The sequence below is a fragment of the Mesoplodon densirostris genome, chromosome 4, assembly GCF_025265405.1.
Source record: "Mesoplodon densirostris isolate mMesDen1 chromosome 4, mMesDen1 primary haplotype, whole genome shotgun sequence".
In the NCBI taxonomy this organism is placed as follows: domain Eukaryota; kingdom Metazoa; phylum Chordata; class Mammalia; order Artiodactyla; family Ziphiidae; genus Mesoplodon; species Mesoplodon densirostris.
This window is the reverse complement of record NC_082664.1, coordinates 116,735,559-116,757,289: the sequence shown is the minus strand read 5'-3', so window position 1 is coordinate 116,757,289 and position 21,731 is coordinate 116,735,559. Positions and strand designations below refer to the sequence as shown.

At 40.3% G+C, this 21,731-nt stretch overlaps 1 protein-coding gene across 2 annotated transcripts; it reads right to left on the bottom strand.

Annotated features, from left to right (window-relative positions):
* Positions 1-10,796: 10,796 nt before the first annotated feature.
* On the bottom strand, positions 10,797-17,537 carry PSMA4 (proteasome 20S subunit alpha 4). Of its 2 annotated transcripts, none has more exons than XM_060095126.1 (9): positions 17,430-17,537; positions 15,989-16,015; positions 15,721-15,763; positions 15,275-15,437; positions 13,918-13,995; positions 13,504-13,592; positions 12,911-13,041; positions 12,321-12,444; positions 10,797-11,199 (listed from the first exon to the last, which is right to left on the bottom strand). In XM_060095126.1, exons 2-9 carry the CDS (start codon positions 15,989-15,991, stop codon positions 11,045-11,047), a joined length of 786 nt encoding a protein of 261 aa, XP_059951109.1. In that variant the 5' UTR covers positions 15,992-16,015; positions 17,430-17,537; the 3' UTR covers positions 10,797-11,044. The 2 variants fall into 2 exon arrangements, with proteins under 2 accessions (XP_059951109.1, XP_059951108.1); XM_060095125.1 differs by lacking the exon at positions 17,430-17,537 and adding an exon at positions 17,224-17,408.
* Positions 17,538-21,731: the final 4,194 nt, after the last annotated feature.

The following is a 21,731-nucleotide window of genomic DNA, read 5'->3' as shown; positions in this document are numbered from 1 at the left end:
ACATAAAGCTGGTAAAGCAAGCACTCAGCTGCAGGGCCCAAGTGTTCAATAGCTGGCAGTTATTATTATTTGTGTGGCAGCTATTCTCTGATGTGCTTTTGCACTTACGAAACCCTTAAGCAAAGGGGAGTTGGTGCTTTGGAGTTAAAAAAGAGCACATGAGAAGGGAATTAGGGGGCCAAATAAATAAGAGGAATCAAAAATAAACATTGTCGTTTGCAAGTGGTATGACCTAATGAGTTGTCTTTTATGTCAATGTTGTTGTTCACTTTTCTTTTTTATAACGGGGTCAACTGAGCTAAATTCAGAGCCAGGCAGATTCTCTGAATCTTCCATTCAGCATTTCCATTATGGCTTGGTGATAAATTCTGCTGTGAGCCTTGGAGAGACAAACTGAAAAGGTAATTAAAGATAAAAATGGATGCTGTCAATTTTACTGTTGAAGTTAAATGCATTCTCACAGATTAAAGGGGAAAAAAAGCAAGTATTGACAGGATATTAAAATCCAATTCTTCAAAAGAAATGATATAAAAATAAAAGGTCCCTTTCAGGGGCTATTTCAATGGCTGTGATCAAAACGTAAAAAAGCAGACATATTTTAATGCAGAGAGCTTTAAAAGAAAATTAATTGGCCACATTTGTATTAGATTGTAATAGCTAAATAGCACATAAAATCAAATATCACAAAAAGTATAAACCATGTATAAAACTGAGCTGTCTCAACAGAATTTAATAATAGCATATATGCGTAAATATATACACCACAATGTCACAGACCCAATTACCAATAGAAAAACACAAGAGAACAAAGAAATGGCAGTTCATTACAAAACAAAATAAATTATAATGTGTCCTGAACAAATACCAGCTCTTGTTATAAATGAAGATATTGTTTTCCACCTTAAGAAAGTACACTGTAATATCCCATGCCCTCTAAATGTTGAAAACTTTTATATCTGGAAGTGATGAATCATATTATGAAAGAATTTTTTTAAAGACAAATATGAACAATACTCTATTGTGTACTTGTAACTTGCAAAAGGATAGATCTTAAATCTTCTCCCCACACACACACACAAAATGGTAACTATGTAGAGGTTATGGATATGTTAATTAGCTTGATTGTGGTGATCATTTCACAATGTATATGTATATTAAACATCAAATTTGTATACATCAATGACAGCTTCATAAAGCTGCTAAAATATAATTTCTACAGTAAAAAAGCCCACAAATACGGATTTCTGTAGATAAATTCCTTCAGCAGATTTGCAATTACTATGCAAAAGCTCAACATTTGTGTATTAGATCAACACAATTTATTAGAAATATGTAAATATTGATTGCATTAAATGAAATGTTCTTCATAGGTGACATACTATTATAAATTTTAAAAAGAAACTTATGTCCTTACTTAATGACCACAAAACGCAATTGCAAATGCTTGACTCTGTGCAAAAGGTAGAATTTAAATATTCTTATCAAATATACAGCCTATATTTCACTCTCTTTCTATTCTAGAAATGAGAGGTATTTATAGACACTGCCACATATACCAAAAATAAATCCAAAGGACAAATTATACTGCAGGTATAGACCACAAATGCTCCAGAAATTTGTAGCTATGCACCAGGAGAATTGTCCTCTTAGAATTTAATTCATTGATTGCCAATTTAATTGTCCCTAGACTACTCCCACCTCAATCAAGGGATATTAAGAAGTTATGATCCTCAAAAGCATTCAAAAAATTCAAAATTAAATATATTTCTCTTCCATTTGTAATTTGTAAGCTGCCATGTAAGGCGTTTAGGGATGTGAGGATAAATTAAAACCAAAATGGAGCTGTTTCTCTACTATGTTTGGGACTCTGTTCTAATTATCTGCTCCTCTAATTTATTTAGCAAGGTTCACTTTCTCATCTAGCTAGTGATTACTAATTGATGTCACGTTTTCTATATGCATAAGACCAGATGAGCAACCTTTTAGCAATACAAAAAAACTCCCTCTGAAAGTTAATGTATGGCACTGATTGTTCCAGAGAATCGATTTTCTTTAACCTAATTCTAAGCCACCTGATCCAAGTCTCTCAAAACTGGAAATCATTTGGTAATTTCCAGTTCCACAGCTGTCTCACACGAGACACAATCTCTCCTTGCTCTTCTATAACACGCCTGATTAATAATCTTATTTATTTTCTGCTTTCCTCCCCTAGACCGTAAGTTCCATGAAAGCAGAGACATTACCTATCTTGTTCACTGTATCATCCTGAGAACTTGACAAATAGCTGATTCTCAAATAATTGTTGAATGAATAGCTAGGAGGTGACAGAGCAAGGATTCACACTGGTGTTTATTTGACACCAAAGACCAAAGACTGCACTCCCCAATATGTCAAGACCTTTCTGTATTTCCCAATCTACTATCTCGCAGAGTGTTGGAGAGACCAAATGGGCATCAAAAGCACAACAGCAATTTCAACTCTGCTTCACCAGTGACTGAGAAGATCTGATGTAACCAAGGATCAAATATATCCTTTTCCTTACAGGTGACTTCAAGTATTCTTTAGTTTTCAACAAATTGAAAACACTCTAGAAGTCAAGGGGAAAAGGGCTGGAGAGGGACAAGTGTGGGAGCCTCCCATAGAAGCACAGGCCAGGGATGACAGCAATGGCTTGCACTGCAGTGGTGGCACTGGAGCTGTGTGACTTGGCACAAGTGACTCACCTCTTCTGAGCTTTGGTTTTCTCAGCTACATAAATAGAAAGTTTGCCTCTAAATCACTGAGCACATTGTAGGCCCTCAGTGCTACAATTATACTAAATGTTTTACAAGGTTACAGTGAGAATTAGCACTGATAAATATACAGTAACTGACACATTTGTGTACTCAACAAATGATAGCTTCTACTCTGTTGTATTGAGAAACAGGGTGTTCTAAGGCTGCAAAATGCTTTAGAAGAGCAATGAAAAGGAAAAAACGTATTTTAAATTCTCATTTAAGACTATTTTAAAATAGCTTTTCTACCTACTGTATACCTCAGGGAACTCTACTCAGTGCTCTGTGGTGACCAAACTGGGAAGGAAATCCAAAAAAGAGGGGACATATGTATACATAGAGCTGATTCACTTTGCTTTACAGTATAACTTAACACAACATTGTAAAGCAACTATACTCCAATAAAAATTAATTTAAAAATAAATAAATAAAACTCACATTAAACCTAAAATAAATAAATAAATAAAATAGCTTTCCTGTCATTTGCCAGAGTCTACCAGTACACTTATTCTGCAGCTAAACTGGGCCAGTGAAATAAGTTAACAGTGGCTAACTCTGGGCAAGATAGTAAGGGCAATTATTATTTAATTTGTTGTGTATTTTCCAAAGTGAGCATGTACTGCTTTTGTGATCGGGAAAAGCAAGTTGTTAGATTGTTTAGGACTCAGAAGACAATTTACCCTGGATTCTCTCGTTCTGTATTCTCTCAAAGTCATTCGGACTGACTTTTTCAGAGAATGTTATTATATAAGGCTCTTGGGTACAGAATCAAAGACGTGACCTTTCCTAGTGTTAGGCATAAAGGAACTTAGAGAAGACATTCTTCCTGCCAGGATGAAAGGAAGCCAAAATCCTCTCCAACTGTGAGACCTACTTCAAGTATAACTAATGAATTCATATATGTACGTTTACTCAAGGGGTCAATCCAGTTCCCATTTTTATTGGGCTTTTACAGGAGAAAATAGGGGAAAGTAGACTCCTTTTAAAATCTGAATTGTTAATATGAATGTATAGTATAAATATGGATTAAAAATTAACCAAGATATGACCCATCAGTTCCACTACTAGGTATATAGAGAAAGAGAAATTAAAACACATGTCCACACAAAAACATATACATGAGTATTCAAGCAGCAATACTCATAATAACCAAAAAACAGAAACAACCCTAATGTCCCCAAACTGATGAATAGATAAAATGTGGTATAATCACATAATGGAATATTATTCAGTAATAAAAGGAGATGAATTCATTCTATTATTTCTCTCATCTAGTAAACAAAGAAATGAAATACCAATACACGCTACAACGTGGATGAACCTTGAAAACATTAAACTAAGTGAAAGAGGCCAGTCACAGAGGACCACATAGTATATGATTCCATTTATATGAAATTCCCAGAATAGGCAACTCTGTATAGACAGAAAGTAGATTAGTGGTTGTGTAGGGCTGAGGAGGGACCTGGAGGTGATGGCAAATTGGTACAAGATTTCCTTCCCAGATGATGAAAATGTTCTAAGATTGTGGTGATAGTTGTATGACTCTGTGACTGTGCTAAAAGTCATTGATGTGTACCCTTTAAATGAGTGAATTGTATGGTCTATGAATTATATCTCAATAAAGCTGTTACCAAAAAATAAATAAGTAAATAAACGAAGAAAGGCAAATAACTATCTTATTTCATGTCATTCTGAATTCATTCATTTTCTTTTTCCCCCATTAATCAGTTCATTAGAAATATTTTAAATTCAACTATTTTGTGAAGATATGAGTTCTGGAAAGGAAAGGTAACATCGGAAGAATTATCAGAAGCTATTTAAAGCAGCTATAAGATGGTCTTTCTCTTTTTTTTTCTCCAGTTGAGTCATATCTTCAAACTTTTTCTTTGAAAGTTTAGGGAAGACTCATTTTTTTTTAATACTGGAAAAAAAATCAGGCTATCTTCCTCCCCCCAAATATCTTGGACAAATAACATCTGTTTAAAATTTATTCTTGTACTTATTGGTTTTGCAAAAGAAGGCATCGTCTTACAGAGTATTTGTAATTAAAAGCAAATCATTTGTTTAAAAAAAGGGCAGTTTGTAAAAAAATGGTTTTGGTCTTTTATAATTCGCATTAAAACAATATCTAGCAAAAAAAAAAAGAAGGGACAATTCCCAATTAGCCTGAACAATGGAATTAAAGTTGCACGATTAACTTAAATAGTGCCTTTAAAAATTAGATACCAATTATATATTAAAATTGCGCATGATAGGGGCTTCCCTAGTGGCGCAGTGGTTAAGAATCTGCCGGCCAATGCAGGGGACACAGGTTCGAGCCCTGGTCCGGGAAGTTCCCACATGCCATGGAGCAACTATGACCATGCACCACAGCTACTGAGCCTGCGCTCTAGAGCCTGAGAGCCACAACTACTGAGCCCACACGCCACAACTACTGAAGCCCAAGTGCCTAGAGCCCATGCTCCACAACAAGAAAAGTCACCACAATGAGAAGACTGCACACCGCAACAAAGAGTAGCCCCTGCTCGCCACAACTAGAGAAAGCCCGCGTGCAGCAACGAAGACCCAATGTGGCCAAAAATAAAATAAAAAATAAAATAAATGCAATTCAATTCAAACAGTAAATAAATAAAATTGCACATGATAAAAGTGATAAAACCACAAATTTACTAGAAGTATGTTATACACTTTGGCATGAGGAACAACTTTATACGCATGATACTAACAACAAGAACTATAAATGATTGATAGTTTTGCCTGCATAAACACAAAAAGCCTTCAGTATCCCTGCATCAAAAATGAATTTTTTTAGAAGTTAAATGCTCTGATAGAAAACTGAGCAAAGGAGATGGATACTGCACAAAAGAATACAAATGAACAATACCTGGAAGAAAAAGAAAAAGCATTTGACATGGTTTTACACACTGTGTAATGTGCAATATTGTTTGCAGAATGCTTCCCTCCCAGGGATATTGGTTTTAAGCCAAAACAGCAATAAGAAAAAAGACGTTAGGAAATTTTAAGAGTAGTTCATCATATTCACTTAATGTCTTTTTAAATTAGATTGTAACTACTTACCTGAGTTAGAGGCCCTAGTCATCCCCTACTCCCTCTCTCTCATCCCTCACTGTGTGGGAGCCTCCCTCCTCTCTGTTCTTAGACCCTCATCCTTCATTGCCTGACTATTTCGGTAGCCTCCTATCTGGTTTCCCTGCCTTATGTCTCTTCCTACTTAATCCATCTTCTGGACTCGAAGAGTTCGAGTGTTAATTGTTTCTCTCATTTACTAAGAATCTCAGCAGCCTCTGCATTGTATCGAGCACAAACTCCAAGATCTGTGAAGCTGTCTTCTCTCCTTAGCATATGTGTCCAACCTCATCTCTTGTTCCTCTTCTTCCCCTAACGAGCTATGCTCTAGCTCTGCTCAGAGACTGATTTTCCATAAAAATGTGAAGCTTTCCCACTGCCAGGCCTTTACACAAGCAGTTCCTTCTGCCTTTGCTCCCTAACCTCAGTGTACAGCCACCTGGAGTCTAGCACATTCTCCATTGTTAATTAGTTGATGACAGCCCTGCCTTTCCTGCAAGACTGCACATTAAGAACTGAGGATGAGGGGAGGGTTAAATTGGGTATTTGAGATTAACATATACACACTACTATATATAAAATTGATAAACATCAAGGACCTAGTGTATAGCACAGGGAATTATATTCAATGCCTTGTAATAACCTATAATGGAAAAGAATCTGAAATAGAATATATGTATATATGTAACTGAGTCACTTTGCTGTACACCTGAATCATTATAAATCATTATAAATCATTATAAATCAACTGCATTTCAATTAAAATACAGTTTCAATTAAAAAAAGAAAAGAACTGAGGACATGTCTTACTAATCCATGAATCTACATCACCTAAAATTACCAGGAACATGGTAAACATAAAGAAAAAAAGAAATGAATCCACTTTCTGATTTTTTTCCAGAATGTAGTATTTGCTAAATCAAATACTTTCATGGAACTTTCAAAGTGCTGGACTGTAGAAGTTCGAGTCTTATTTTCTGATTAAGAAAAACACCAGCAATAAAATTATATGCAGGAACATGATTTTTTTCCACGATTTATTTTTAAAAACGTGATTTGTAACTCACCAAAATGAAATCAGCTCAAGATTTTGATTTTAAAGTTTGACTCAAGATTTGAAACTTTTAGCCTTTTGGTTTCCTATTTGTTTCTGTTAAGGTACTCTTGTACCCGTAGTGCCCCTGTGAGAACCCACAAGTTTTGCCCAGGTGAGAGGAAGAAATGCCTGCTGTAGGTGGAGGAGTGCCCCTGTTCAGATGAGGATTGCTAAACTTACATTTGGGATGCGTCATCAGGAACCAGAGGGGTCTGCAATCTAGGGCTAAAAATACACCACAGAACAGAGGAAAAAGAAGCTGGGTGAGAATCTAGGCTAGCAGTCAGCCCAAGAGCAGGAAAAAAACCCAGTTATAGAATAGCCCCTGCTGCAACTCCACCTTCTACTTTTCCCCCACAGTATGAAATTATTTCAACAAAAGGGTGAATATGTCAAAATTTGCCCATCTTTTGGGTGAAGTCCTGAAGACTTGCTTCTAATGTGGTGGTAAAATATGCTAAGCTGTCTTACCCACTACAGCCTTTGAAGCTGTCACAACCCGAAGCACGTGTTGAAGTGGTGATCAGAATATGGAAAACCTACCAGTTCTACTGACCTGGATGGAAAAGAGGTGTATTTTAGGATTTCACTCCACCATATCAAGAGCCACTATTCATTCCTTCATCAATATTTATTTGTTGCCTAATAGGTACCAGTTTCTGTTCTACATACTGGAAAATAGCTGTTGAATAAAACAAAGTCCTTGCTCTGGAAGCTTATATTCCAGTGGGGTAGACGGACAGTAAACAGGCCAGATGGTGTTGAGTGCTATGGAGGAAACTCGGCAGGGAGAAGGAGAATGTGAGTGTGTGAGGAATAGACTGCTCTTCTGTAGGAAGTAGCCAAATAAGGTGACATTGAAAGAGAGACCTGCACGAGATGAGTGGGCCATACTGATGTTCCCAGGGGAAGAGTATTCCCAAGTCAGAGGGAATGGCAAGTGCAAAGACCCTGGGATGGAAGAGGGCTTGTTATTTCAAGGAACAAGGGGGCTCATCTGATGAACACAGAGTGAGGAAGAGAGCACAAGGTGGAAGAGAAGGTAGCAGAGGGGCCAGAATATGGGGCACCTTGTAAACCAGTGTAAAGAATCTGGCTTTTACTGAGCAAGAAGGGAAGCTACTGGAGAGTTTCGAGCAAACCAGGAGCACAATCTTACATTTTGAAAGGCTGCTGTGTTGAGAATTGGCTGAAGGGAAGGAAGCAGATGGAGGCTGTAGCAATAGTCCAAGTGAGAGAGAATGGTGGCATGGATCAGTGTACCTGCAGTGGTAAATGGTTGGATTCCAGATACATTCTGGAGATAAAGCCAACAGGATTTAGCAGTTCACTTCTCCATCTACCTCTACTTCTGTGCATAGTGAGACTGAAAGGTCATTTTATGACATACTGTCAACCCTCATTATGTACAGATTCTGCATTTGCAAGTTTGCCTTTAACCCCAAAACCAATACTCACAGCGCTCTCCTGGTCACTGTGGACACGCACAGAGCCATGGAAATATTTGTTGCCTGATGTCCATTTTCCCAGCTGAAGTCAAACAAGGGGCCACTCTGCCTTCTTGCTTCAGCTTATACTGTAAACAAGTGTTCTTTTGGTCATTTTTGTGCTATGCTTTTTGAATTTTTGTGCTTTTTGTTGGTGATTTCACTTTTTAAAATGTCCCTTCAGTATAGCGCTTGCTAGTGTTCCTAAACACAAGGCGGCTGTGATGTGCCTTACATAGAAAATATATGCGTTAATTAAGCTTCATTTAGGTATGAGTTAAAGTGCTGTTAGCCATGAGTTCAATATTAATGAAGTACCAACGAACATTAAATGTCTCTAAACAGAAACACACATAAAACAAGGTTATGTATTGATCTGTTGATGAAAGTGTTGTAACCAGAGGCTCAAAGGAACCTAACCTGTTATTTCACTAGGAGCAATGGCTCAGAATTTGCTAATTCAGCATTCATGCTGACTTTACAGAACATGGCTACCACGAACAAGAATCAACTGTATAAAGAGAAATTTAGAAGATTCAAAAAGCACTATGTCAAAGGGGCTTGGAAATAGCTTGAACACCACCACGTGCAGAAAACTCCAAGACACTGCTATTCCTTAAGAGCACTTAATGAGGGATTAGGCTGGGACCCCATATCTGATTGACAACGCTGCTATGGCTCAATGCACTGGTTCTCATCCCTGGCTGTCCATTACATCACCCAGGGAGATTTCGAGCAATGGTAATGCCAGGGTCCACTGCAGAGGTTGCTTTAATTGGTATGGGGTATAGCCTGGGTACAAAGAAATTTAAAAGCTTTTCAGATGATTCCAATATGCAGCAAAGCACTTCTCAAACTTCAGCATGAATTAGAAACACATGCAGAGATTGGTAGACCAGATTGCTGGGCTCTACGCCAAGATTTTTATTCAGGAGGCCTGGGATGGGATGCTAGAATTTGCATTTCTAGCAAACACCCAGGTGATGCTCCACAGACCACACTTTTAAGTAGCACTGCCCTACAGCACTTCCATCAGAGGCTTCTATTCTAAGTGACAGCATCCTAAGCAAAGCTCAGCGGCGGAGCTCCCTTTGGCCAAACTGAACTATTATTCTCATCTTCTGGTTCTTTTTCCTCTGTGGCCTTAGTTTCCCTTGCATAACCTTCCACATGGCTTGGGCTGACGACTGGGAGAGCTGGTCCTAATGCAGGACCCTCAGTATTCTTTCCTCACATCCACATATCAAGTCTGGTTTGGCTCAGCCCACACGTTCATTCTCAAACCCATCCCTGGAGACAGATATGGTAATCTGGCCAGACTGAGTGATGCGCTCACCTTTGTGAAAGGAGTGGGATTATCTGATAGACAGACCTACCAGGACCACCTGGAGTAGAGGGGCAGAAAACCAGAGGGGAAAACCCGTAGCTTAGAGGAATGATGAGCTCAAGGCAGTGGTCACCTCTCGGGGGTAGAGGGAAACAGAGAAGCATGAGGCCTGAAAGGGACACACAGGGGGCTTCAAAAGTACTGATTAATTTGTTTCTGAAGCTGGGTAGTGGATACACAGGGCTTTCATTTTAATTCTACCTTTCGTGTTTTACTATGTTTGCACGTATGTATGTGCATACACACACACACACACACACACAATTTTTAAGTCCAGTATGAACATCCATCAGTATCAAAGGTTGGTGAAGGACTCTTATTTCACTAGATAGGCTTCTGATAGGGTAATATCATATGAGGCCTAGGAGAAGGACAGCTCTCTGTTGTGCTCAAATTGGGCTACAGGTTCTCCAAGATGGTAGGGGAACAATGAATAGAAAATCTTCATTGCACAGTTCCCACCTTTCTCTTTTTATGATGTTTACATTTCTGTCCATTTTAACATCTTATTTAAAAGCAACTGGGACTTCCCTGGTGGCGCAGTGGTTAAGAATCCGCCTGCCAATGCAGGGGACACGGGTTTGATCCCTGGTCCAGGAAGATCCCACATGCGGCAGAGCAACTAAGTCTGTATGGCACAACTACTGAGCCTGTGCTCTAGAGCCCGCGAGCCACAACTACTGAGCCCACGTGCCACAACTACTGAAGCCTGTGGCCTAGGGCCCATGCTCTGCAACAAGAGAAGCCGCCGCAATGAGAAGCCCAGGCACCGCAATGAAGAGGAGCCCCCGCTCGGCACCAACGAGAGAAAGCCCGCACGCAGCAATGAAGATGCAACTCAGCCAAAAAAAAAAGTAACTGCAAGAGTAGCCACAGTATACCTAAAGCGTGAAAAGACCACAGCCCTATTAATCCTGGTATCTTTAACAGTTATTGCTAGAGAATTTTTTCCTTCACCATTTCCATTCTTTCCAAGTTTTATTCAAAAAAAAAAGGGGGGGGGGAGGGTGATTAAGATGTCCATAAAGGGTAATCATCATTACAATATTCACCTGGACAGCAATAACAAGGACCCAATTCAGTTGGTACCATCCTATTTTCCCACTAGACAAGTTAAAAAAAAAAGTCAAAGCTTTCTCAATGTGGAAGAATAGGACAGTTTTTACACTGAAATGGTGCCCCAAATGAGTTATAAAATCCCTGATTTTGTCTTCTATTTATCCTTTTCTTTCTGTTCTTTTTCTTTCTTCTCACGCTCAGCTTTCGCTTCTTCTTCCTCATGTTTTTTGATCAGCTGTTCCACTTCCTTTTGTTTGAGAACTCTGATGACTGTCTTTCCATTCTCTCTTGTTAGTGTGGCAATTTCCACTAGAAGCAAACACACACACTTGTAATATAGGCAGCCATACTTAGCCAAAACACTTAATAAGCAACCACAGTTTAATCTCTTCATACCATTTGAGCCTTAGTACACCACTTTTCCAAGTGTTCTGCTTAATGTAATTCATGGATACTTTCATGGAAACTAAATACCTTCAATATTGTAATGTTTTTATGAATATTTTTACTTTAATATCATCTTTATCTTCATCCATACTAACTTTCTGAGCTGCTGTTCTGTTACTTTTGTGGAAAAAGCACAACCAGCCAATTGCTCTAGCTGGCCTGACCAGAAAGAACCAGTTTCCTCATTAGAACCTCTGAAGGCTCAGCCAAAATCTTTAACCAGTACTTACACTTATTTTTCATGAACTTTTCAAATCTCTTTTCAAAACAAAGGCATGAAAAGCAGCTCCCATGACTATGGATGAGAAAAGCAGACTAATGCCAAAAGGAGGAGAAATTTTGAGAAGGGAAAATTGAGTAGTGCCTCCTTGAAATTAGGTAGAAGTAGACAAGAGGACAATCTGCAAGTAAATGGCATTTTTTTAAAGCAACACCAGGAGCTAAGTTATCCTAAACTAAATCAATACGTTAATTTACGACAATTTTTGAAAAACATTATTTACAAATATTGTTTTATATGGTCATATAACTTTAGTTAAATAAAGCATTTACAATTACAAACATGGGCTTAACATAAGAGATCAGTAGATTCAGAAGAACAGAGGGTACAACTCATGCAAATGTTATACCTCTGATAAAGGACACCAAACATATATAACCATATAATTACTTTCATATTCTTTATTATATGTACACATGAGCACAGATATCATTGTCAAGAAGTCGATAAGATAAAATAGCATGGATCAGATTTAACTATGAATACTGAGAACATTCAGGCTCAAGTCCTTAAGCTTGTTATGTAGTGTGCGATGGTGGCTCCAGAACTTGTCAGTGTTGACCTTGGTCAAGTCTTAGGAAATAGCTGTAAGGTCACCTAACTTATAAGGCTGCCGTTTCAGTGCACTATGATAACATGTTAAAGGCCTACTCAATCAATTCCCTCACTAAGCAAACAAATTAGAGGAGTGGACATAAATTACCTTTTTCAGCAGAGAGCTTACTAACATCCATGGTCTTATTTAGGACTTTGATAGCTAAGGCAAGAGCTGACTTCAAAGTCATTTCTCCTTCTTTGTAATCTTGTTTTAGCATTGACACAGCTGCCTATAAAACATAAGGAAGAATCAACATAAGAGAATTTCCTTTAAATTTTTGTGATTTTTAGGAACATGAATAATGCCTGAATTATTATTGGCATTATAACCAACATAAGGCTGACATGGGATAGGGGTGCGAAGGAGGGATGTTGATGATCTATGAATGAATCCCAGGTATCCATGATAGAATTCTGGGGGTCTGTGAACTAGTATGTGGGAGACGGGGGAACTAGATCTTATTTTCACAACTTCTAACTGAAAATTAGCACTTCCTTTCATTATTACTGTAGGCAATAAACCCTAGTAGTATTAGTAGTACCTGTGACTTTCATCACCAATAGAAATCACAGATATTTTTATATCACATTAAGGCTGTTGCAGCTACCTTAAAATGTTTACACTCATCACTACTTTAAAACTATGGCAGTTACTAGACCCTTTGCTACATTCTATAGCAACACAAAAATACTCACAGCGCTATTATTTCCAATGCATGTAGCTTTCCATCCTCCATAATTTCCGCTAGGGTCACTCTGATAGAGCTGAAAGCCATAGTGCTTATCCCAGCCAATGTAAAGCAATGAAACACCAAAGGGACGTTTTCCTTTAACAGAGAAAAAAAAAGCTAAACATACCACAATCTAAATTTAGTATCACTATGGTTACTTGAGCTCAGTGGCTAACCCCTTTTCTGTGAAGTTAAGCATTCATAAACTGTTCCGTGTTCTGGCCACCATAGATAAGCTCCATCAAAAATTCCACTTTTGTTTCTAGGATTTGGATGCAGCCAGGAGAGGGAATAAAGACAAAGAGGACCAGTGCTAAATTTCATCATTATGTAAAAAGCAACTTGTTTCCTGATTTGAAAATGTTATTTTGGCCTTTCAATAGTCTATTAATAAAATGTTTGATAGTCTACATAGTGGAAGCCAGTTAGTTCATGAAGTGAGAATGTATGAAAAGTGTCTATTTATTTCATTTTCAATTTCATTTTGCCATCTCAAAAAGGTTATTACTCATAAAACGTTTTATCTTTTGGGAATAAAATTTCCAAAAGTTTCAGTACCTCCAAACTGCGTATAAGCTTGTTTGATATCACACAGTGCTGTGACCAACTGCTCACAAGGAATTGGCTCCTGATACTGCAATAAATACCTAGGATAAAGAAACTGGCATATGAATAGTTTTCTCTAAAACACTCTATATACACAATCTAAGCAAAATACCCTCTGAAAAGAAATCTCTGCCATGGGGCCAACATAATAGTCACTTATAAATAATCTAAAGGGGGAGAGTAGAGGGCATGGTAACATCTTAATAATCATACAGTAACTAATATTTTACAAGTTTGGTTAAAGAAAAAAAACACTGTAATTTGCAATTAATAGGTTTTTAATGACTTTAATCTTTACAAGAATGAGTTCTCAGAAACATCGAAACTACTTTTACATATCATCAATTACAGTATTTATGACCATACCTTTGAGCAATGAGCCTCAGTTCATTAGTCAGAACATTAGCATCAGAAGTTATGCCTGCCACACTGCAGGCCATATCCCTGAGGAAAAGAAAGACATTTATCTGTAAGCAGAGAAGATGTTTACCAGGGGTATTTTACAAGTTTTAGAAAGTACTAAGCTCTATTAGAAATTCACCATGCTTCCTCTCAGCTGCTACACCCTTCAGACAAAACCTATGTGTGTTTTATCTTTGTAGGAAACTTTCAACTTGATGTCATTCAACACATAAGATAAACAAATGCACACTTAAGTTCTTCACAACAGATGGATTTACCATCACCACCCTGTGAACAGGGCAAGAGAATAAACACTAGGAAGCTAGGGTAAATCCCAAGAAGATTCAACCACAAAGAAGAAAAAGGTTTTGCCAGACAGGAAGACAGACTACCCCACGCTCTTGGGTAGTAAGTACTCTCATCTCCTAAGGCCTAACTTGATGGAGGTGAGGGTGAGGGGACCGGAAGGGCAGGATATTTTATGAGCCTGCCTAGGAAGCTCAGGGCTAGGCTTACAGGAAGGGTGCATTTCCTTTCTCTACCCACCCCCCCCCACCCCGTTCCCTGAAAGCTGCCCCGGCTCTCCTACAGCCTCCACACCCTCTGGCACTGTGCCTAATCAAGCCTGCAAGCTGCTGAGGGGCCCAACAGTGACTCTGTGGAGGGATGACACTTTCTTGGGTGAGTGTATCAAAAAGGCCCTATAACCAGAATTCACCTGGCTCACCACTGAAGGGAAAGTCTCCAATGAGCAAATCCAGCTCTCTGCTAGCTGCAAAGCCCTGAACACCCAACTGTAACAGAAACTTCACTAAGTGTACAGGGCTTGTCTAAACTTTTCCCAGACCTTCAGGAGGCCTGTTCTTTGGTAAGATTCAGTATAATTCAAAATAATTCCTGAGTAACCATTATAAACATTACCTCGAGGGCCTCCTATATGCCAAACACTGTGCTAGTTTATCTCATTCATTTTATTTTATTTCATTAAACTGCCACAACCACTCTAGTAGGCTCTGAAGCCCAGAGAAGTTAAACAATGGGTGTGAAGTCACAGCTTGCACTGGTGGAGCCCAGATTTAACCCAAAGCTGTGTGACTACCAAGCTTGAACTCTTATCACTATACAACGCTGTTTCTCCACTAAGTACTTGACCCTGCACTTAAAAAGAATAACATATGGTCCTGGGCCTCAAGGAAGTTTCAAGCGAATAAGTTAAAAGGAAAAAATTTCAGAAGTAAAAACAGAACAAACTGTTCAATTCTATCATGTCACATGGAATAGCCCTCTCAAAATATGATGTTTGCCCTAAGATTTCACTTACTCATTCAGTTTATAAATTTTTTCAGAAAAAAAGACTTCATCAAGAAGCTTGTGGATGTTACGTCTCTCTGCTGCAAGCAGAACACCATCATTTGCCAAAATTCCCAAACAGGTGCCTGCGTGTCCTATAGCTTCCATGGCATATTCAACTTGGTACAAGCGACCTAGAAGACAAAAGCAGTGAGAAACCAAGACTTCCTTCCTTGTTCTTGCACCACTGGTTCAAGAGAAATCAGCAACAACACTGGAGGGCTACAAATAAGAGTCCCACTTTTACTCATAGTCCTATGATGTACATAATCAACCTGGTGATCATTACTTCAAACTACAGAAAGGATGAACAACTTAGTATTAAAAAAAGTTTGTAGATTCCCCACCCACCCCTAAAATTCAAACACTTAAAAAATGTTTTTTTATTTGAGACAGATCAAACAATTTATATTTTACCTTCTGGAGAAAATATAGTGGTCCTGGAGTCATATCTTCGAGACTGCAAAGGAAAAACATACAAGTGATTCCTACCCACTTTTAGTAAGCCAACTCCTGTAAACCCACAAATCATTTTACAGAACACATCCTGGTATACAAAATTCAGAGAGTGGGAGGAAACTGGTAAGACATCATTCCATTTCAATTTTCTCATGCAAGTCTGTAAGCTGAGTACAAGCAATACAATTTATCAGGCAACAGCTTACTGGCATGTGTATTAACTCACCATGTTTTCTAAACTTTGTGATAATTCCTGTAAAAAGAAAATAGGATAATTATTAAAATGAAACTTACAATTAAAAAAGCATTTCTTGACTTGAAAAAAAAATGTTTTCTTCACTCTCTTCATTCAGCCAACATCTACGGTGCACCAGGCACTATGCCAAATGCTGGAATGCCAGCATGGGTAAGAGCAATCCCTTTCCTAAAGAGCGTACAGTCTGGTGGCCAGGTGAGGGAGAAGACACAGAAGGACAATTATAAAGCAATATGGAAACAGAGGCACTAAGGGTAGAGTGGGAAGAGGGTTGGAGAAAATCAAGAAAGTAGTTTTTGAGAAACACATGCAGAAAATGAGCCCAAATTAGAGATGGGAGAGGCAGAAATAAGGCTGAGAACATTTAGGTATAAGAGGAAGAACAGGGGAAGAAAGAAGGGAAAGGCATTCCAGGCAGAGGAGAAAGCTTGAGCGAAAGGCACTGAGGCAGGATAGCTTAATGGACGAGAGAAATAGCTGAAGTTAAAAAAAAAACTAAAGAACTAAGCAAGTATCCAGACCATGTAGAGCTTTGAATGCCAAGCTAAGAGGCTTAAGCTTTCTCCAGGGAATGATACGGGGTCCTGAACTATGAAGGGGAGGAGCGGGATGGTAATCTTTGGCGTCATTACTATTACTGCAAAAGACAACACTGGGGCTCAGCGTGATTTGGTGGAAAAGCCAAACTTCGGCCTCCAGAGCCAATTTCCCCAAATTCTAGAATATCGGTAATTAAAAATGGAAAGATAAGCAGGGATCAGGTCCCGAAGGCCCGCGTGCCCAGGTAAAAACTATGAATGCTATCTCTTAAGCAATGGGGCTCCAAAGAATGATGCTGGGCCAAAGAGCCACAGGAGCTGACCGGCATTTTAGAAAGATCGCTCTGGCTGGTGAAGACTGGGGCAGGGTAACCAGTTATGAGGCTGCTGGAACACGCAGGTGAAAGGTAAGGCTGGCCCTGAGCAGAGAGCCAGGAGAGCACAAAGAGGAGACCGCCGGGGCTTCTGATTCGCGAGAGAACACAACTTTCTCATCTCCACGCCAGACGGAGGACAACGGCCCGAGGCGAGTTCACCTGCACCTCCTTTCCCCCAGGTTCACTTTCACTACGGACTCTTACAGTGACGGAGGCAGCCCTACAACTCTGTCCTGCCCACCGGCCCCGCGCCCGCCCCGCCGCTCGAGCGTCCCCAGCCCCGTGGTGCCTGCTCAGTGCAGAGAAGCCCGACGGCGGCCGTCCGGAGCCAGTCCCGCAGCCGGTCCATCACCAAGGAGTCGGTGCAGAGTCATCGTGTCTACGGTTCCTCGGCGGCCGCTGCAGGCCGGGACCAGCTCTGCCGCGACGCTCAGGATCCCCGCCCGCGGAGAGAGCGGCCAAGCTTCCGCGAGTGCGCAGGGGGCAAAGGCTCACCGAGGGGAGACGCTGAAGAGCCTACACGGAGCTCTTTCTCCGCGAGAGAAAACGAACCACCACTGCCTTAGTATCCGCTGCTAATATGGCCCCCGCGCGTGCGCAGAGCCACCGCGGGGGGACGGGGCAGCCGAGGACGCGGAACTCCTTCTGGGGGGCGGAGCGAGCGCCGGTTGTCCTCGTGGGAGCTGCGGACTTAGGTTAGGAGGCAGTGGCAGGGACCCTCAGCCCGATGAGGGGGCACTAGAACACGGGGAGCGGGGCAGGAAGACCCTGGCCAAGGAGGAAGTGGAATTATAGCTAATGTCCCTTTTCCACTGTTTGCGCTTTATTTTCACTTTCGCTTTCTATTCAGCACTAAGTCATTGGCCCAGGAGAGCACTGGTGTGGGACCGCCTGTTAACTGCTTGCCTTTCCTGCCCTGTTCTCAAAACGGACCCAAGCACGTCAGACGTTACCTTTCACTCTGCCTTTTCTCATCACCTGCCTTGTTGAATCTGTCTTCCACTTTTATTGCAGATACATGCATTTGGGGGCATATAAAGCATATTATGATGGGGTTTACACCTTTGGGAGAACTCTCACCTTAGTCTTCTCCTCTTGTCTTTCACCTCGTTAGAAAGGATTCCCCTGACCAACCTAGTTAAAGCAATACTCTACCATCACCGTACACACACGCTATCTTCTATACAGAAATTGTCATGTTTATTTATGTGTTCATTATCCATCTCTGCTTTCCACTCTGTTTTTCATCTGCCTTCAGTCTCTATGTAAACTATCTACTATTCATGTTTTAAGTTTCTTCGAGCTAGACGCTTGACTAGGCCTGAATTAATGTGTAGTCATTTGCTCATAGTCTCCTCGAAGAAGAGGTCCACAGGGTAGGGACTTTGTCCTCTTCATGTTGGGCAAAAAATTATTATTGAGGGATCTGGGCTTTGAAAAGGAGGTAACCTGGGAATGAGTTGTGGTTTGAGGTCTCTCCTTTCGTTTCTGCTTCCCAGGCACATAGGGAGGTGAGCCAAGGCAAAATGGCAAGGGCCACAGCCAGACAGGTGGTGTTCTGAAAGCATCCTTAGGTGGCAGTGTAACTTATGTAATCTCTCTGAGGATCCCTGCCACCCTAGTTCATTCTGACGAATTAAGCATTAAGAGTTTTAAATGAGAGGTAGAATTTATTAGGTCAAAAGAAGAGGGATCAGTTGAGATAAAAGAGCAGAAGTAAAAATGAGTTTAACAAGTTTCGGTGACAGAGTAGCTCAGTCTGGCCAGAGTGAAGAGACGTCAATAAAGGGAGGAAAGGAGGAAAGGCATTTTAGGCCAAACTGTAGAATGCCTTCAATGCCAGAATTTTTTCTCTGTAGGTAGTGGGAAAAGAGGATTAAAGTGATGTTTTAGGATGATGAAGCCTCATGATCCCCCATCTCACATGTTCCTCCTACAATGTGGCATGGATGCTTCCCATTGAGAGGTTTTGTGTCCCCTTCCCCTGAATCTGGGTGGGCCTGTGACTGCAACGGAAGTAACATCATATGAGTTCCAAACGCAGGTCATAAAAAATAAATTTCTGTCTTGTTCTCTTGGGAAGGTGTTTCTTGGAACCCTGGCACCATGCCATGAGCAAGCAGAGACCAAATGGATAGATATTCCACCAACAGCCCGGATGAGGTTCCAGCATGACTGGCCAGATTTGTGAGTGAGGATTCCTCTAGATGATTTTAGTCCCCCATCATTGAATCTCCCCCAGCATTGAGGTCTTCTCAGCTGAGGCCCCAGGCATTGTGGAGCAGAGACAAGCTGTCCCAGGACCTGTCTGAATTCATGACCTGAAGAATCCATAAGATATGAAAAATTGAGCTTTCAGTCTACTAAGTTTTGGGTTAAATTGTCACACAGCAATATATTGTAACGAGAGTTTTTATCTGGCCCTAATATGAAGGCTGTAAGATGGAGAGATTAAGGATAATAACACCAGAAAGTAAAGTTCTGTTGCAGTCTAGAGGGGATAAAAGCCCAGACAGAAAAAGATACTTGCAAGAGTAGAGTCGTTGCTGGAGGTATGGTATTGATTCCCAAATCTAGAACTGGTTTTCCTCCTCATTGGTGGAAAGAACCAAAGACCAGCACTTGTAGACGTGCGTTCATTCTAACAGTTCATCAGATGGTCCTCTATTAAGGCTGTGCTAGGGGCCTGGCACCAAGCTAGGTTCTGAAGATAATGAAATAAATATTACTCAATTTATGCCACCAAAGAGTTTATAAACTACATTGACCTGATTGATTGGAGATAAGCTAGGGCAAACACCGAATAGTAAAATATCATTGCAAGGCAGCCTGTATTTAAATATCTGAAGAGTTGGTCAGCAATATTTGCATTAAGATAATTCAGTGGAAGAGAATCCATGTTAGCAGAAGGAGCAAGCGAGCAGGAAGTCTGTAGAGTTTCATGGTCTAAGAAAATAACATTGGTCTGGGAGTGAAATGCAAGTTTTAGTTCATTTTTCTAGTCCCCCGTTTCCTGAATGGTCAACCCAGATAAAAATCACAACCCCTTAAATTTGAGAAGCATAAGTGCTTTCCTGTGAATGATGTCATTTGATCCTCCTAACACAGGTGTGTATGTGAGCCCATAGAGAGGAGGGGAGGGGAGGGGAGAAAGGAGAGGAGGAAGTGGTGTGTGTCCCTGGCTCTCTTGGAGCAAATTGCTTCAACTTTTAAAGCATCTATTTCCTTATCTGAAAATGGGGATTAATCACAACAGTACTATTTACATTCCCACCAACAGTGCAGGAGGGATCCCTTTTCACCACAGCCTTTCCAGCATTTAGTGTTTCTAGATTTTTTCATAATGGTCATTCTGACCGGGCGTGAGGTGATACCTCATTGTAGTTTTGATTTGCATTTCTCTAATAATTAGTGATGTTGAGCATCTTTTCATGTGCCTCTTGGCCATCTGTATGTCTTCCTTGGTGAAATGTCTATTTAGGCCTTCCGTCCATTTTTTAATTGGATTTTTTTTTTTTTTATACTGAGCTCCATGAGCTGTTTGTATATTTTGGAGATGAATCCTTTGTTGTTTCATTTGCAAATATTTTCTCCCATGCTGAGGGTTGTCTTTTTGGCTTGTTTATTGTTTCCTTTGCTGTGCAAAAGCTTTTAAGTTTACTTAAGTCCCATATATACACTACCGAATATAAAATAGTTAGCTTGTGGGAAGCAGCGGCATAGCACAGGGAGATCAGCTCGGTGCTTTGCGATGACCTAGAGCGGTGGGATAGGGAGGGTGGGAGGGAGGCTCAAGAGGGAGGGGATATGGGGACATATGATTCACTTTGGTGTACAACAGAAACTAACACAGTATTGTGAAGCAATTATACTCCAATAAAGATCCATTAAAAAATCATAACAATACATTTCTCACGGGTTTTTTTTTGTGGAGATTAAATGAGATAATGCATGTAAAGTCCTGTGATATAATATGAAATATATGTTTGTTTTTTGTCCCCGGTCCTGGCACAAAGCTTCTAAAACTCTTGTCATTTCCCGAGCGGTAGGGGAGAGAGGAGCTTCTTTTTTATTCATAAGAAGCCCCTTTCAGCTACACTTGAATTTATGCTAATGAAGTGAGTCTTGGAGGATGGGGGCTGATTATTAGAGGAACCAACCAAGTGACTAGAGGGCTGGAACTTTCAGCCTCACCCCCCACCTTCTGGGGAAGGGAGATGATTTGATCAACCAGTGGTCAATGATCTGATCAACCGAAGCCAGCATAAAAGCCCTAACCAAAGAGGTTCAAGAGCTTCTGGCTTGGTGAGCAGATCTACATGCCAGGAGCATGGTGCACCCCCAACTCCACAGAGGCAGAAGCTTCTGGGCTCAGGACCCTTCTGGATCTCACCTTATGTATTTCTTCCTCTGTCCATTTATTATTATACCCTTAAAATAAACCAATAAACATTAAGTAAGCATTTCCCCGAGTTCTTTGGGCTGTACTAGCAAATTATAGAACCTGAGGAGGGGGTCATGGGAACCCCCAACTTACAGCCAGTTGGTCAGAAGTACAACCTAGGACTTGAGGCTGGCATCTGAAGTGGAGGCAGTTTTGTGGGACTGAGCCCTTAACCTGGGGGTCTGCTCTAGCTCCAAACAGTTGGTGTCAGGATTGTTTAATGCGAAGGAAAACAACACATGTTTAGCATCAGAAGTGTTGTGAGAGTAGAGAGTTTTCTTTTAAATACTTAGTACTCAATAAATATTTGTTTTTATTATATATTGTTAAACAGTAAGGCAGGAAGGACAGGG